Genomic DNA, 18,396 nt, shown 5'->3' on the forward strand with positions numbered 1-18,396 from the left:
ATTATCTGGGGTATGTTGAAACTCCTTGCTGTTGTGAAGCTCACAGAGGAATCAATGTGCATGGTAATAGTAAGTAAAAGAATAAAGACAGCAACAAGCACAAACAACAAAGTACAGTCGTGCAAACTGAAGCAGTGCAGAAAGGGAAAGGTAACAATAGCAGACAATGTAGAATTAAGGGCCTGGGAATGTGGCAGCAACACTGGGAAGGGGACGTGAATGGGGTGACTGGTTCAGAAGTCTGGTAACAGTGGGGATGAAGCTGTTTTGAAGTCCAAACATCCTGGTTTTCATGCTGCAGCTGGCAGAAGAGAGAAAAGAGAATGGCCAGGGTGGTACATCGAACGACGCAATCCAAAAGCACAGCGGTAGAAAGGTTGGGGTTCACAGGTTACACACACAGGGACCTGGGGAAATGTACCAGTACAGCAATCAAACTTACAGGCCAAAATATTCAGATTTCTTTGAGGTCTTTCCTGTCTATATGCATCATCAGTAACATCATTCATGCTCCACTGGCAAAGCCCAAATTAAATGTCCTTTCTTAACTGCCCTCGGGAAAGTGGCGGTGAGGCATTTCCTTCTGGTGAAAGTGGCCCCATTGTGGTGAAAGGAAGACCCACTGCTAATAAGGAATGAACAACATAGTTCCGAGTCAGAATTGCATGCGACTTGCTGGAGAACCTGTTGTCGGAGTGTTGCCAATGCATCTGCTGCTCTCGGGCTCCTGAGAGGTCAAGACCATGGGCTTGGAGGCGGGGGAACAGAAGAATACTGCAACATTTCCTCCCTGTCACTGTTTTTTGAGGATATTCCGCACAGAACCTCCAATTTCCTGTGCACTCCACTAAAGTGCCCCCTGCTGCCTGTAAGGAGTTTATACGTTCTCCCCCTGACCGCATGGGTTTCCTCCCATGGTCCAAGGATGTACCGGTTGGTCGGGTAATTGGTCATTGTAAATTGTCCCGTGACTAGGCTAGGATTAAATTGGGAGATTGCTGGGCAGCAGGGCTCGAAGGTGTGGAAAGGCCTATTCCACTCTCTCTCAGTAAATACGCAGTTCTTTCTGAAAAGTCTGAATGTTTATTATCCATTTCCCTCCATAGATGCTGCCTGAGTTGCCAAGTGCATCCAGCTCATTTCCCTATTACGTTTCCAGTGCCATTGCATTTATGAACCCGTCTCTGAGTAGCCTGGTATGTAATTTTCTCCTAACTTACTGACCAGAGTGGAGTGAGGAAGTGGGGGACTGGTCTCACTATTCCCACCATCTGAAGCATCTTCCCCTCCCTTTTTAACATTAACCCCGATGTGTGTAAAGCAGTCCTTGGCTGGTTTATTCACATGCAGAGATTTAGGGTATTTAGGTTTGAAATTGAAACACATTTTATTAAGCAGTTACTGCACGGAGGAATTGCACAATGTTGTAAATACTTATTGAAGATGTGAATATTATTCACTTTATTCAGCAGACCAATAACTATACATTTTGCTGTAAATCTCTCAAAGTTCAAACTGAATTTATTATCAAAGTACATATACAGGATGACACCATATACTGTACAACCCTGAGTTTCATTTTCTTGTGGGTGTAGACAGTAAATCCAAGAAACAAAAGAATCGTGGGAAGACCACACCCAAAAGGATGGGCAAATGGTCAATGTGCAAAAGACATCAAACTGTACAAACGCAAACGAAAAACATAATAAAAATAAATGAGCAAAAAATATCAAGAACATGAGACGAACAGTCCTTGAAAGTGAATCCATTGTTGGAACAGCTCAGCAATGGAATGAGTGAAGTTGAGTGAAATCTTCTCTCTGATACAAGAGCCTGTTAGCTGAGGGGTAATGACTGTTTCTGAAGCTGGTGGTGTGGGTCCTGAGGCTCTTGTTCCTTCTTCCTGATGACAGCAGTGAGAAGAGAGCACGACCTGGATGGTGGGGATCCTTGACAATGGGTGCTGCTTTCCTGTGACAGTACTCCATGTAGCTGTGCTCAATGGTGGGTAGGGCTTTAGCCATGATGGGCTTGGATTTGCCTCTCAAGGACAATGGTGTTTTCATACCAGGCTGTGCTGCAGCCAGTCAACATACTCTCCACCACACATCTATGGAAGTTTGTAAAAGTTTTACATGCCATGGCAAATCTTCACAAATTCCTAAAGAAGTAGAGGTGCTGAAGTGGTCCTTTGTAATTGTACTTACATGCTGGGCCCAGGACATAGAAACAGAAAACATACAGCACAATACAGGCCATTTGGCCCACAAAGTTGTGCTGAACGTATCCATACCTTAGAACTACCTAGGCTTTACCCATAGCCATCTATTTTTCTAAGCTCCATGTAGCCATCCAGGAGTCTCTTAAAAGACCCTATTGTTTCCGCCTCCATCACTGCCGCCGGCAGCCCATTCTACGCACTCACCACTCTCTGTGTAAAAAACTTACCCCTGATATCTTCTCTGTACCTACTTCCAAGCACCTTAAAACTGTGCCCTCTCACACTAGCCATTTCAGCCCTGGGGAAAAGCCTCTGACTATCCACACGATCAATACCTCCCATCACCTTGTACACCTCTATCAGGTCACCACTCTTCCTCCGTTGCTCCGAGTTCATTCAACCTATTCTCATAAGGCATGCTCCCCAATCCAAGCAACGTCCTTGTAAATCTCTACTCTACCCTCTCTATGGTTTCCATGTCCTTCCTGTAGTGAGGCAACCAGAACTGAGCACAGTACTCCAAGTGGGGTCTGACCAGGGTCCTATGTAGCTGCAACAAGGCCAATACACTGTATGCCTTCTTAACCACAGAGTCAACCTGCGTAGTAGCTTTGAGTGTCCTCTGGACTTGGACCCCAAGATCCCTCTGATCCTCCACACTGCTAAGAGTTTTACCATTAATACTATATTCTGCCACCATATTTGACCTACCAAAATGAACCACCTCACACTTATCTGGGTTGAACTCCATCTGCCACTTCTCAGCCCAGTTTTGCATCCTATCAATGTCCCATTGTAACCTCTGACAGCCCTCCACACTATCCACAACACCCCCAACCTTTGTGTCATCTGCAAATTACTAACCCATCCCTCCACTTTCTCATCCAGGTCATTTATAAAAATTACAAAGAGTAGGGCTCCCAGAACAGATCCCTGAGGCACACCACTGGTCACCGACCTCCATGCAGAATATGACCCGTCTACAACCACTCTTTGCCTTCTGTGGGCAAGCCAGTTCTGGATCCACAAAGCAATGTCCCCTTGGATCCCATGCCTCCTTACTTTCTCAGTAAGCCTTGCATGGGGTACCCTCTCAAATGCCTTGCTAAAATCCATATACACGTCATCTACTGCTCTACCTTCGGCAATATGTTTAGTCACATCCTCAAAAAATTCAATCAGGCTCGTAAGGCATGACTTGCCTTTGACAAAGTTATGCTGACTATCCCTAATCATATTATGCCCCTCCTAATGTTCATAAATCTTGCCTCTCAGGATTTTCTCCATCAACTTACCAACACTGAAGTAAGACTCACTGGCCTGTAATTTCCTGGGCTATCCCTACTCCCTTTCTTGAATAAGGGAACAACATATGCAACCCTCCAATCCTCATTGATGATGCAAAGATCATTGCCAGAGGCTCAGCAATCTCCTTCCTCACTTCCCACAGTAGCCTGGGGTACATTTCATCCAGTCCCAGTGACTTATCCAACTTGATGCTTTCCAAAAGCTCCAGCACAACCTCTTTTTTGATAACTACATTCTCAAGCTTTTCAGTCCACTGCAAGTCATCCCTACAATCGCCAAGATCCTTACCCATAGTGAATACTGAAGCAAACTATTCATTAAGTACCTACACTATTTCCTCCAGTTCCATACACACTTTTCCATTGTCACGCTTGATTGGTCCTATTCTCTCATGTCCTCTCCTCTTGCTCTTCACTTATCTGTAGAATGCCTTGGGGTTTTCTTTAATCCTGTCCGCCAAAGCCTTCTCAAGGCCCCTTCTGGCTCTCCTAATTTCATTCTTAAGCTCCTTCCTGCTAGCCTTATGATCTTCTAGCCAGCTCCACCCTAAGGCTGCTGAGGAAAGTAGGAGTCAGTGGGCAGGCCCATAGGAAGGCAATCAAAGCACTTGCTAATGCTGCCGAGATGAGCAGTCACTGGCTGTGGCTGGAAAGAATGGATGCTGTCTGGGCTGCCAAGTGACCATCTGGAGACACACACCCCCAGGTCTAATCAGCCTGTGGTGGGCCTGCTTCGGCTGAGGGTGTCTCATGATAAAAGGCAGAAACACCCAGTGACAGCAAGGTACACATCTGAAGATGCATCATAATGGTAGTAACATCATCTAGTGGTCATCTTTAAGAACTACTTCCACTCAAGTCAAGTGCAGTGCAGAAACTTTAGGGATTGTAACATCCAGTCCTGTTAATCAAACTCATATCATTACCTAGTTTTTTTGAACCTTTCGTAAGCTCTTCTTTTCTTCTTGGCTAGATTTACAACAGCCTTTGTGCACCACAGATCTTGTACCCTACCATCCTTTCCATGTCTCATTGGAACGTATCTACTCAGAACCCCACACAAATATCCCTGAACATTTGCCACGTTTCTTCAGTACATTTCCCTGAGAACATTTGTTTCCAATTTATGCTTCCAAGTTCCTGCCTGATAGCCTCATATTTCTCCTTACTCCAATTAAACATTTCCCTAACTTGTCTGTTCCTATCCCTCTCCAAAGTAAAGGAGAGAGAATTGTGATCACTACCTCCAAAATGCTCTCCCACTGACAGATCCAACACCTGACCAGGTTCATTTCCCAATACCAACTCAAGTACAGCCTCTCCTCTTGTAGGCTTATCCACATATTGTGTTAAGAAACCTTCCTGAACACACCTAACAAACTCCACCCCATCTAAACCCCTCACTCTAGAGATGCCAATCAATATTTGGGAAATTAAAATCTCACACAACAACCCTGTTATTATCAATTTATAGGGCCCCTGCCCCTTCCCTCTTCAGTCCTGATGAAGGTTCGCGGCTCGAAACATTCTGTTCGTTTCCACGGATGCTGCCCGACCTGCTGAGTTCCTCCAGCGTGTTATACGTGTTGCTTTGACCACAGCATCTGCAGTGTACTTTATGTTTACAACCCTGTTATTATTACTCCTTTCCAGAATCTGTCTCCCTATCTGCTCCTCAATGTCCCTGTTACTATTGGGTGATCTATAAAAAAACACCCAGTAGGGTTATTCACCCCCTCTTATTCCTAACTTCTACCACAGAGACTCCATAGACTCCATGACTTCCTCCTTTTCTGCAGCTGTGACACTATCTCTGATCAGCAGAGCCACACCCCCACCTCTTTTGTCTCCCTCCCTATCCTTTCTGAAACATCTAAAGCCTGGCACTTGAAGTAGCCATTCCTGCCCCTGCACTATCCAAGTCTCTGTAACGGCTACAACATCATAGTTCCAAGTGCTGATCCACACTCTAAGCTCAACCACTTTATTCGTGATACTCCTCGCATTAAAATAGACACATCTCAAACCATCAGACTGAGCACAACCCTTCTCTATCACCTGCCTATCCTCCCTTTTGCAGTCTCCAAGCTTTCTCTATTTGTGAGACAACCTCCTTTTCCTCCGTCATTTCAGTTCAGTTCCCACCCTCATCAATTCTAGTTTAAACTCTCCCAATAGGCATAGCAAATCTCCCCACCAGGATATTGATCCCCCTGGGATTCAAGTGCAACCCGTCCTTTTTGTACAGGTCACACCTGCCCCAGAAGAGGTCCCAAAAGTTCAGAAATCTAAATCTTTCCTAACTCCCTGTAGTCTTCTTTCAGAACCTCCTCCCGTTTTCTACTTATGTCATTGGTACCAACATGTACCACGACCTCTGGCTGTTTTCCTTCCTACTTCAAAATATTGTGGATGCGATCAGTATCATCCCGGACCCTGGCACCTGGGAGGCAAACTACCATCTGCGTTTCTTTCTTGAGTCCACAGAGTCCTGTCTGACCCCCTAACTATAGAGCCCCCTATCACTGCTGCCATCTTCTTCCTTTCCCTACCCTTCTGAGCCACAGGGCCAGATTCTGTGCCAGAGCCACAACTGCTGTTACTTCCCGCAGGTTGGCCATACCCCCCCAACAGTACTCAGAGGAATACTTATTATTAAGGGGGACAGCCACTGGAGTAGTCACTTCTCTGACGACAGACTCTCTGAAATGGTAACACTGAGGAATTTTAAGTTGCTGACCCTCTCCACCCCCGATGAGAAAACACCCTAGCAGATCAGTTTAAATGAATATTTCATATTAGAAAAAAAATCATCTTTATTGCATCATTGTCTTTTTGTACAGATTAAATAAAAGCCATCTGTAATTTATGTATGCATAACTTCTTTACATCTCTTAAGAAAAAATAATCAGTATCTTTGAAAATGATATACAGTAATCATTGTAAAACAACAAGTGCAAATATTCAAGTGAAAAAAGATAGAGGATATACAATGAGGGGCATCTCCAGGGGTATCTGCAGGGACCAGCAAGGCTGTCTCCGAAGATTCTACAAAACACTGTGACCTGGATTCCAAGCTCCAATTCACTCCAAGGGTGTCACTTAAATTCATCTGTATAATATATGCATGAAATCTAAAAATAGATAATACACTTGTAAAAACACCCAAGCTTTTAGCTGCAGCATCCTGTTGTTCTCAGGAAGGTCACTGGTGGATCACACAGCCCATAGTTAAGGTACAGCCTTCATATCCTTATTACTGATACAAAATATAACCTGTTTCAGTACTCTGATGAACTTGCATGAAACTCAGATGACCCAAAGTACCCAAAAGACAAAGACCCAAAATATCTGGCCACCTTTGTAACTTCAATCTTGAACTCCAGTAAGTCTTAATCTTAAAATGTCATGCTGATGTTAGCCTTTTTCTTAAAAACAGATCAACCCAATGCAATTTAGAATGTTGTTTATCTCCCAATTAAATAATTAACCGAGATTATAAGTTTTCCTGTTCAAACTATGTTGCAGGAACCCAAAATTAGCAAAGCACTGGGCTAGTTTTCTGGCCAATTTTGTCATTCTTTTACAAAAAAAAAATAGGTCAGTTTCAGAACAGCAGGCCAATTTAAATTTGTGAACGAAAGGACTTGGGGAAGTTACTTTATTATTATTATTTTTTAATTATGGTAGTGTTAAAAGGTTTTACTTTAACATGGCTCAGAGCTGCACCAATATTAGTCTGGCAGCGCCTCAAGAAAGCAGCATTGATCGTTAAGGACCCTCACCATCCAAGACATAACCTCTTGTTACAAGAGACGGAGAGGAGGTACAGAAATCTAAAGACCCAAACTCAACGTATTAGTAACAGCTTCTCCATTGGATTTCTGAAAGGTCCACAAATCTCTGAACATTACCTCATTATTCCTCCTTGGCATTATTAATGTATTTTAGAGTATATTTTGTGTTTTGCACTGTACTGCTGATGCACAACAATAAATTTCATGCTACATCATTGATGATAATCCTGACTGCAGATACTGGAAATTTGAGGCAAAACACACACACACACACACAAAGTGTTGGAGGAACTCAGCATGTTTGGTAGCATCTATGGAGGGACATGATTAGTTAAAAGTTTCAGATTAGTCCTCAGTAGTAATGGATTATTCCCTTCCTGTTCTATTGGGCATTTGGGTATCTGATAGCTGGTGACCACTCGTGGCCAGTGCGTAGTAACATCAGGGTTTCTTCAAAGTAACTAAAGCATACAACATAATCACTCTAGATAATAATGATTTTTTTTAAAAAAAAGAGACACGTAAGAGGTATTCAGTTGCTATGTTCCTTCAGAGACTGGGAACCGCAGACACTCCGTTTTCTTGAGAACTAGTGAAGCACGTGTACAGTGCAGGAAAATCCTGCTGATCAGTCTGGCTCAGACAGAAGTCCGTTGACACTCAGGGAGCTTGTCGGGGCAGAGTATACTGAGCACTGATCATAGGACTATCCAGACAGAGTAGCTACGCTGCAAGTGTAATAATAAGCTAGACCCTCTGGGGTGGGTGAACAGGTCTTGAAGGCACAGGTCGAGCTGGTGCTGGCCTAGAATTTAATGAAAAAAAAAACACTTTCAAAAGGATAAATACAAAGTTATCACAATGCCCAGATTTAGTAATGAAATAACCCAGTAATTCAGCTTATTATCCTGATTAACAATATTATCCTGAATATCCCAGTTAACTTGTGTGGGTGGCGTTAACCTTTTGACCAAAAACACCCATTCTTTCACTTTTCAAAGGCAAGCTCCTGTTCAAAGCTAGGATCACAGAAACAATAACTTGAAGGGAAGTGATGCTTCTTTGGAAGTCCCAGAATAACAGACCTCTGCAAAATTTCACACAACATCCCAAATCTGTGAATCAAGATCCCAGAAGCGCACTGGGAAGGGGAGAAAAGTCGGTCATCCCACACTTCGAGTTCGTGGTACTTTTCCTGCATGATTTCCAAGCTCTGATGGGAATTTACACGCACATGTAATGGTAGAATGTTCATGTTTGAAGGGAATGCATGAGCCAGGTTTTATTGCATCTTTAGACTGAAGGAGCCCATCTGGCCCATCATCAAGCCCATGCCAACTCCTATTGATCCCACTCTCTTCAGCTCCCTCTCACACAAGCCCAGCAATTCTCCCTTTGGTGCATTTAGCCATGAGCTTACACTGGGACTAATGTAACACTGGGTAGCAAAAGAATGAAGTAAAACTACGCCAGTGCATTGCAACTTTCAAAACGCAAGATAAATCAGTGACACGACAGGCTGACCTTTCTCCCCCAACATATTGACACAATCATGAAGAGAGCACAGCAGCAACTTTACTCTGTTAGGATCTGAGGAGAATTGGTGAATGCACCAAAATAAACCAAACATCCCACCTTATTCACTCCGTCCATAACAACAAGAATATTTGTGCTTGCAAGTGTGCCCCCGCCACAGATAGAAGTGGAGCTGGAATCAGTGGGCTTTCCAGACAAATTCACATCCAACCTTTCACTATGTTTGCAGTTGAACTTAAGCAGGTGCCAAGGACATGTCTGGAGTCTTGAAAGGTCATGGGGGATACAAGAGGAGTGGCACTGCAGCAGAGCCATTAGTGCAATGCTCCTACAGTGACCCCAGTTCAATTCCAGCCACCGTCTGTAAGGAATATTTACCTTCTTCCCATGACTGCGTGGATTTCCTCCGGGGGCTGCTGTTTCTTCCCACAATCCAGACACATACAGATGAGATGACATAGATGTCATTGGGCAGCACAGGCTCTTTGGACTGTTGCTGCTCTGTACCGCTAAATAAAATAACTCAAGCTGATGACAATTTGAAAACGGAGGTCCCAGGGTTCCCCTGTCCAGAGAGGCACTGTATTTCCAACGACTGCTTTGGAAGGCCCATCCTGCCCCCTTTACCCCTCTTCTCAAGGCACGGCACAACATCAGAAGCTGTGAACTGATACTCTGAGTACAGAATGGCAATAACAATATAAACTGCAAGCCTGCATCCAGAACATGGCACGCTTTGCCATGCAAATCCTGCGATAACTTGTACACACAAAAAAGCTTGCAGTGAAGCTTGTGGCAAGCGGTGAAGTATTGGAGCTCGCATGTTGGCCTCACCAATACATATTCCTCATCGGCAAATTATATCTGTTGTAGTCTTTTCCACCACTGCTTTAAAAAAAAGGGTTACATACTTCAGACAGAGAAGAGGAGGATTTTCTCTTTGATAGATGCTCTTCCTCAAAGGGTTGAAGTAAATAGTCAGAAAACTGAGGAAGATTCATGATGAGCTAGAGAATGAAATTCAGTACAGAAACAGGCCTCCTGGCTATTTGGCTCATCACTTACACACTGGCTTTATCTGCACTAATCTCATTTGTCTGTTTCTACACCTTGCTTATTTCAGTGCCTGAAGAGGCATTGCAATTACACTTTATTCCACTAACTCCTCTGGTGACATGCTCCAAGCATCAGCCACTTTCTGTGTAAAAACCATACATCCCAGATCCTGTTTAAAACTCCTTCCTCCCACCTTAAGACGAAGACCACTTGATAACCCCTCCCTCCTTATCAGGGGAAAGAAATTCCAACTATCTACCCTATCTCTGCCTCTCATCATCTTATATAGTTCTACAAGCTCATCCCTCAGCCTCTTTGGATGCAGGGAAAATAAGGCAGGCCTAACCAGCGTTTGTCCCTAACTACAGTCCTCCAGACCTAGTGAATCTCTGCAGTCTCCTGCACAGATAGGAATGTGGACCTGAGGAAAACATGGTCCCATTTGGTGTCTTGCTGTTCAGATCTCCTTCCATGCCAGCAATACCCCAAGGTCATGAAAGGCACTGATTAAATGCAAATTTCTTTGCCCCAACTGAGTCTGGCTAACCTGTCTAGCTTTGTTCACGGATCTTATTCAGAACTGCTTCCCTCACACATGCTCTGAATCAGAGGGAGAGTGAGCTATAGGACCCTAACCCATGGCTGTCCCGCCAGCACGGCAGCTGGCACCAGAAACAGGACGATAGGATTACTGAAGAGACAACCAGAGACAGAACACAAAAAGCAGGCCAATGGCTCTCATTTGTACTTCAGATGGCTTTTAGTGGGGAAACCTCCAAACAATACCAGCTAGCTTCTCGTCTGGCAGAACCAGGCTCTAATGAACCAGGGGTTAGAAAGAAAAAGGGGGACAGGAAGATGGAACTTGAAACCGACAAGTGACCAACTTTTAACACTGATGGGGGAATACTGTACATACATTTATAGTTAGGAAGGAACATACCTGGATGGTGTCAGCTGTGGTGGTCTGTTTACATATGTTGGCACTGCTGTCCTCGTTGGACCAGCCTATTTAAAAAAAAAATAAAATCATGTAATTTGTAGAAACAGAAGAATGCCTCCCAGTAATTCATCCACTGAATAAGCCGATAAAATGGATTCTGTGGTATAGTACAGAATCAGAACTGAAAGCAACTAAGCAAGCATGCCATATGGCAAGTGGAGATGACAATATTGTAAAGTATTTGCCCACTTTTATTTATTTTCATACAAATGCCAAACAGATTTCGAGGAGATCTCAGGGGTGAGTTTTCCCCACACTGAGGTTGACGAATCTGACAGAGGAGGAGGAGGGACAAGTAGAAATACAACATTCAGAGTCGGTCACAAATTTGACTCAGTTTCTCTTTGAGTAAATTAAGATAAGAGCAGGGCAGTGAATGGTGCTTACATGGATTTTAGTAAGGCTTTTGACAAGGTATTGCACGGTAGGCTCATGTATGCGATCCACGCTGACTTGGTAGCAATGCAGAAAGGCGCTGGAGGAACTCAGCTGGTCAGGGGAGGGAAATGGAGGATTAATGAAGGTCAAGACCCTTCACCAGGGAGGAAAGGAGGAGATAGCCAATGTAAAAAGGCGAAGGGAAACAGAGCTGGTGGGTGAGAAGTGGATCCAGCTGAGGAGTGTGATAGACATGCTGGGGGAGGAAGGATGACAGTGGGAATGGTATAAAAAGCTGGGAGGTGGCATGTTGCAGTGAAAAGGGGCTGAATCATATTGGAGAGGACAGTGGAGCACGTAATAATGGGAAGGAGGCTGGGAGGGGAGATCAGTTGCAATAGCTGCGGAGGAGAGGGGGTTTATGAGGGTGGTGAGAGGAAGACAACAAAGGGGGTGGAGTGGTTGGTTATTGAAAGTTACAGAAATCGATGATGACTCGGTAGTTTGGACTCGGATTGGTTTGCCACAGAAGACAGAATAGTGGCAGAGAAGTGTTTTTCATGCCGGATGTTTGGAGATATGTGGTATTCTGCAGCAATCACTGCAGGGACATATGTGGATGACAACGTAGATAGCTGCACTAGGAAGTTTGCAGATGACACAAGGATTGGTGGTGTTGTGGACAGAGAAGGTGGTTGTCAAAAGCCACACCAAGATGTAGATGAGTTATAGATATGGGCAGAGAAATGGCAGATAGAGTTTTATTTGGGCAAGTGGAAGATAATGCATTCTGGAGGGTCAAATCCAAGGGGAAATCATACATAAAATGGCAGGCACAAAATGCTGGTGGAACACAGCAGGCCAAACAGCATCTATAAAGAGAAGCACTGTCAACGTTTCGGGCCGAGACCCTTTGTCAGGACTAACTGAAAGAAAAGATAGTAAGAGATTTGAAAGTGGGGGGGGGGGGGGGGGGGAATGCGAAATGATAGGAGAAGACCGGAGGGGGTGGGATGAAGCTAAGAGCTGGAAAAGTGATTGGCGAAACTGATACCGAGCCTCCAACCTGATGGCATGAACATTGACTTCTCTAACTTCCGTTAATGCCCCTCCTCCCCTTCTTACCCCATCCCTGACATATTTAGCTGTTTGTTTTTTTTCTCTTTCTCTGTCTATCACTCTGCCTGTTCTCCATCTCCCTCTGGTGCTTTCCCCCCACTTTCTTTCTCCTGAGGCCTCCCGTCCCATGATCCTTTCCCTTCTCCAGCTCTGTATCACTTTCGCCAATCACCTTTCCAGCTCTTAGCTTCATCCCACCCCCTCCGGTCTTCTCCTATCATTTCACATTTCCCCCTCCCCCCACTACTTTTTTTTTCAATAGAGCTCCATGTTAATCTGCCTGTTGATTGCATCTTCACATTCCTGGTGGAAGTTCTGACAAACTTGGGAAGCCATCCTGTTCGGTGGACAATTACAACTTTCTATCACCTGGGGAAGCTCCTAAAGAGGCCCCCACTACTTTCAAATCTCTTACTATCTTTCCTTTCAGTTAGTCCTGATGAAGGGTCTCGGCCCGAAACGTCGACAGTGCTTCTCCTTATAGATGCTGTCTAGCCTGCTGTGTTCCACCAGCATTTTGTGTGTGTTGTTTGAATTTGCAGCATCTGCAGATTTCCTGGTGTTCGCTCATAAAATGGCAGGCCCTGAACAGCACTGATGTACAGAGGGATCTTTCGGCCCAGATCCATAGCCCACTGAAGGTGCCATTACAATGACACTGTCTTGATTAGTTGGACCGTTGAGTACTAGAGTCAGATGAAGCTATATAAAACTTTGGTTGGGCTGTGCTTGCAGTATCATGTGCATATCTGATCTCTCCCCCGCTCCATTTCAGGAAGAACGTGGAGGCTTTGGAGAGGGTACAGAAGAGTTTTACCAGGATGCTGCCTGGATTAGACAGTCTGAGATACAGAGGTTGGACTAAGCCAATGGAAGTTCATAACACTGAGAAACATAGATAAGTTAGACAGTCAGAAACTCTGTGCCATGCTAGAAATGTCAAGTACTAGAGGACATGCATTTAAGGCAAGAGGGGCAAAGTTCAAAGGAGGAGATGTGCAGGCAAGTTTTTTCCTCTTCCACAGGGGGTGTTGGGTCCATGGAATGGGCTGATAGGGGAAGTCGGGGAAGCAGACACAATACTGGCGGTGATGGCAGTGATTAAGAGGCTTTGAGATTGATAGACGAGTATGCAGGGAGGAGAGGGATCATGTGCCGGCAGAAGAGATTAACTTGGCATCACGCTCAGCAGAGACATGGAGTGAAGGGCCTGTTCCTGTGTCGTTCTCTTCTAGATTCTTTGTTCCACGAAAAGGCATTTGAACAGAGACTCGTGGAGGAAAGGAACAGAAGGATACAGCATCACGAGTAAGTTGGGATCATGGTCAGCATGGAGGAGGTAGGACATAGCAGACAACTCGCTGTACATTTCCATATTCCTATTGAAACCTGAAACTGAAGATTCCCGTTCTGTCACACTCCCGAGTTAATTTTTAAAAATTAGTGATTTCCATCAGAATGAAGGTGGATATAGATTACCAGATTTGTTGATGACCCCAGAATTGGTGGCATAGTTTGTACAGTGAAGAGAGTTGCTACAGTGGGATATAGATAAACTAGGGAAGTGGACAAGGGAATGGCAGGTGGAAGTTAACTCAGACAAGTGCTAAAGCGATGTATTTTGTGAAGTTCAACCAGGCCAGAAAATACACTGTGAATCAATTTGCCTGGGGAGTGCCTTTGAGCAGTGAGAACTTGGAGTATCAGTTCCTTAAAGGCAGCAACACAGGGAGTCAAGATGGTAAAGACACAGCAAGCAATGACACTGAGCTCAAGGGATGGTCATCATGTTACACAACATTTCTTCAATCCCAATTTCCAGTGCACATTTGCCCTGTGAGTGAGTACATCATACATTTCTCCTAGTGTGTAGGAGAGCTTAACATTTGTCAGGAGAATTAATGCATAGACTTGGCTTGAGACAACCACCTCTGATGTCTTAAGCCAATCAGAGAATATAGAAAACTTCCCTCCCCGTTACCCTGCAATTTATTCTCCTTCAGTCTCTTTCATCACTTCTCCTCGATAAGCCGGTCACCCAGACAGGAGCACACCCAAACCTACCCTCAAGCCTGCACTAACTCCAGAGGAGATAAAAACATTTCATATACTGTTTTAAGCATCATCAACACATCAGTTATCGGCAGGGAGGCAGCCATTAACTTATCTTTGCTGATTAATTCAGCTATGCATCAGACAACAGCAAATCACAGTCTCATTAATTAACCACCAACAAATCACATTTAAATAGGGTTAAACAGGAAGACAACTAAGCCTAGGCATTTATTCCCTGTCAGTAGTTATAATCACACTATGCAGTACGTTGTACTCAGACAACAATGCTTAGTTCCATTGTATACAGTGTTTAGTACTCGCAGCCAGGGATAAAGGTCAGTCTAGGGCAGATTTTAGCCCCTTTAACAATCTGAAGCCACAATGGGTAACAGTTACAGTAACAGCAGGACACAATTCATCCTGAAGTCAATACAAGTTTCCATCTTTCCAAAGGCATTTACTTCCTTTTGCCTCTAAAATGCAGCAAAATGTAGATGCTGTTACTGTGAACGTTAAACTCATGGTCAGTTACAAACATGCAAAGTTAATTCAAAGCTGCAAAGCAGACAAAAAAACTGCAGGTGATGGAAATCTGAAATAAAAACAGAAAACGCTGGATATGCTCATCAGGCCAGGCAGAAACAGCTGTGGCGAATGGTCACTGACCCTAAACATCATTTCTGATTCTCCTTCCAGAGCTGTTGACCATATCGAACATCTTCTGTTTTTATTTCAGATTTAAATATTTCCTAAAAAACACAAAGTTCTCCGAATTCATGCATCTCGGCTGGAGTAGGCAGGGGCATGCTAACAAATTATTATTTCCGAAGTTTAGCAAGCCTGCGTTGTGAACAAGTGTCACAAGACGCTTAGATTTTTTAAAAAATTGGTTTGGTCTTCACAGTGACATTGACAGCGATCTTTTCACATATAAGGCTCGCTTATTGTGCTTTACATCAAATAAAGCTTACTATCAGTCCAGCCGACTTTAAGGTGAATTTCTGCACAGAACAGAGGAACTTTGTGTGCTTGTATTTCATGAAATCCCCACCTTTCTCATCAAACACTTTACAAAAGCAGAGGGTCAGAACACCAACTCTAAGAAATTCCCAAAAGGTCTCCCTGAGGATTAAGACAACTTACCTCTTGGGCTGGTATTAATTGGACCTGGTATTTTAAAAATAAAACATATTATTGCTGCATCTAAAAGATAAAAGATAGAAGTCCTAAACTATCTAATGCTCAGTGTTGGCAGGTTCCAGCTCGGAACTCACTTCGACCCTCACAACTAGTAGTGGAGAGAAGTCTTCAGCAGTCATACTTTGTTAAACCATACATTTCGGCAGATTGTAAGCACTAGACTTCATGGCAATAAATGAGCAGGAAAAACAGGTCGAGGATGAGAGGATTCTCGAGGAACAGACAGTACAGCACAGGAACAGGCCCTTTGAGCGATTGTGCCACCTTGATTCGCCAGATTTTAGAGAGGGCAGGTGTAGAGATTTAATAGCAGGTCTTTCTGGGAAAGGTTACAGGCTTCACGGAATGGCACGGTTCACAAGTCAAAAGGGAGAACCTAACACCTCAGGTGTTTACTGGGAAATTCCATCTTCTCGTTCAAACATTGGAGATGCCCTTCTGCATTGTCAAATGGGCACTTGCAAAGAAGGTGGGAAGGATCAGGAGAGGAGGCCATTCAGCCTCTTGTGCTTACTCCTCCATTTGGTAAGAACAGGGCTGATCTTCTAGCCCGGTGACACTTCCTTGTTCTAATTCCATATTCCTCCATTCAGTTCAAATCAAAAGATCCGCTGCTATGTTGAGTACACACACAGGCCAAGACTCTACTGCCCTCTGGGTTACAGAATTTTAAAAAATTCACCAATCTCTTAGTGAAGAGATTCTTTTATCTCTGTCCTGAATGGCTGACCTCCAAGTTCAATCTGTGACCCCAGGTTCCGGGCAACCCAGTTCAAGGAAATATCATCTCAGTGTCTTCCCCATTAAAAATTTTCTAAGTTTCTGCAAGCTTAATTCTTCTTGTACTAAACCATAAGGAGTCTAGGTCCACAAAAATCCTGATGGAAGTTCTCCAACCTGAACTGTCCTTTTTCACAGATGTTGCCAGATGTGATGAGCATCTGAAAGTGCTGCAAAATACAAACCTAGTCTGCTCTCTGTCTGAGAAATTAAACTGATGAACCTTTACTGCACTCCCTCAAGTATATCCTTCCTTGGGGAATGACAGTATTCCAGGTGCAGTCCAGTATAATTGCAGAGTGGGGAGGTTTTACCTTTGTATAGGTGGCAGGGTGGGGGCATAAGGCACTTCTCTCCTCCGCTAGCTTGCAACCTACTTAGACCCACCCCAACCCCACCTATCAGTCACGTGAAGCCACGGGAGCAAGTGGGGAACGGTTGTATGAGCAGCCGGTGGACATCACAAGTCCTGGTTATGCAACCACTGATGCCAGGCAACTTCTGAAGTATCGATGGAGGCTGGGTTCACCCGTCTTGTAAAGACACTGCCCAGAAGGCAGCAATGGCAAACCACTTCTGTCAAAAAATTTGCCAGGAACAATCGTGGTCATGGATCTTCTACATCATATGTTACAATGTATAATGAATGGGCTGTTCGGATCCACTTGAACTGAAGCCAATATAGTTTACCTTCCCAATGGCTTGCTGCTAACCTTGATGTTAACTTCCAGCCATTCAAGTACAAGGATAGCTAGATCTTTCTGGGCACCAACAACGCTCCCACTGGCCATTTTGAATTTACTCCACTGACTTTCCTCATCATATATCCCACCTGCTGGGTCCTAACCCACTTACCTGTATCCACTGTGGCCCCATTCTCATCACAACCCACATTTACGGTCAGCATACGTGAATATGTTACAGTCGATCCTTTCAGCTGAGTCACTAATTCTGATTGTGAGCATTCAGAGCCCCAGCACTCGATCCCGGTAGCACACACTGGCCATAGCCTCCCTACCTGAAAAGGACTCACTTATTCCTCCCTCTGCCCTGGGTCTAAGCCAACATCGGGGTCCCAGCACCTTGAGCCCTAATCAACTTGAACCAAAACAGACTTTTTATTTGTTCCAATTGTGTTTTTTTTTTCTCGTAAAAATTGTTTACGTTTTTCTTGAGAATGCTGCTTATATGATGCTAATTGTGATTTTGCTGGAAGTGTGTTTTTCATTGCACCTATGCTTACATGTACTTGTACAGGTGACAATAAACTCAATTTTGACTTTGGCAAGGGCCTTCTCCTCGACTCCCCTTCAATCCTTCTATCTGCAGTCACCTCTGCTGAGGGAGAGTGCCCTGTTGCTCTTGCAACTAGGCAAAGAGACAGGTGGAAAATTCATGTTAGCAAGACATCACCAAGATCTTGCTACAAAACACATGGTTTATAAGGACAGGGTTAAAAATTATCCTTGCCGTTTCTCAACAACACCAGAACAGATGGAGGAGTGACTGCAAGGCCACTTTCACTCACCCCTTCCTTAGGCAAGTCATTCGGGGCTCTTCTCGGCCCTGCTGTGCTTTCAGACCTAAAACAGATGCATTAGGAGAGGCAAAACAACATAATTAATTTCTATTGGTAATTCAATTTTCATAAAAATGGTGTAGTTAATCTCAACAGCTTTCAATATCCAATTATCAGAATGACAGGAAGTTGGATTGTATTTTGAACAAGAACATCCGGAGAGATATAACTAGGTAACAAAGGTTGACTAATGTGAATTTATATAGCAACACCAGTCCATCAAAGCATTTTAAAGTGACCTACTATTAAAGAACAATATCCTTCTGATTGATTGGTGAACAAAATACGGAGAAAGGTCCAAGAAACTGGGGGAAAAGTGTCCGTTAATCCATTTAGTTTTCTACCAATTAGCAGATTACAGCACT

The 18,396-nt window shown here is 44.0% G+C and overlaps 1 protein-coding gene across 2 annotated transcripts in view; it reads right to left on the reverse strand.

Annotated features, from left to right (window-relative positions):
- Positions 1-6,326: 6,326 nt before the first annotated feature.
- The window catches only part of LOC132392320 (disintegrin and metalloproteinase domain-containing protein 9-like), a 134,686-nt gene continuing 122,616 nt past the window's right edge, over positions 6,327-18,396 (reverse strand). Inside the window, exons 20-23 of one of the 2 annotated variants that reach the window (XM_059966145.1) lie at positions 17,981-18,035; positions 15,616-15,639; positions 10,861-10,925; positions 6,327-8,130 (exon numbers count right to left, since the gene is read on the reverse strand). In XM_059966145.1, coding sequence (XP_059822128.1) covers positions 8,073-8,130; positions 10,861-10,925; positions 15,616-15,639; positions 17,981-18,035 — 202 coding nt within the window. In that variant the 3' untranslated portion in view covers positions 6,327-8,072. The remainder of the gene's footprint in view (positions 8,131-10,860; positions 10,926-15,615; positions 15,640-17,980; positions 18,036-18,396) is intronic. The other variant, XM_059966148.1, reaches the window with a different exon arrangement.

Source organism: Hypanus sabinus, chromosome 1 (genome assembly GCF_030144855.1).
Source record: "Hypanus sabinus isolate sHypSab1 chromosome 1, sHypSab1.hap1, whole genome shotgun sequence".
Classification (NCBI taxonomy): domain Eukaryota; kingdom Metazoa; phylum Chordata; class Chondrichthyes; order Myliobatiformes; family Dasyatidae; genus Hypanus; species Hypanus sabinus.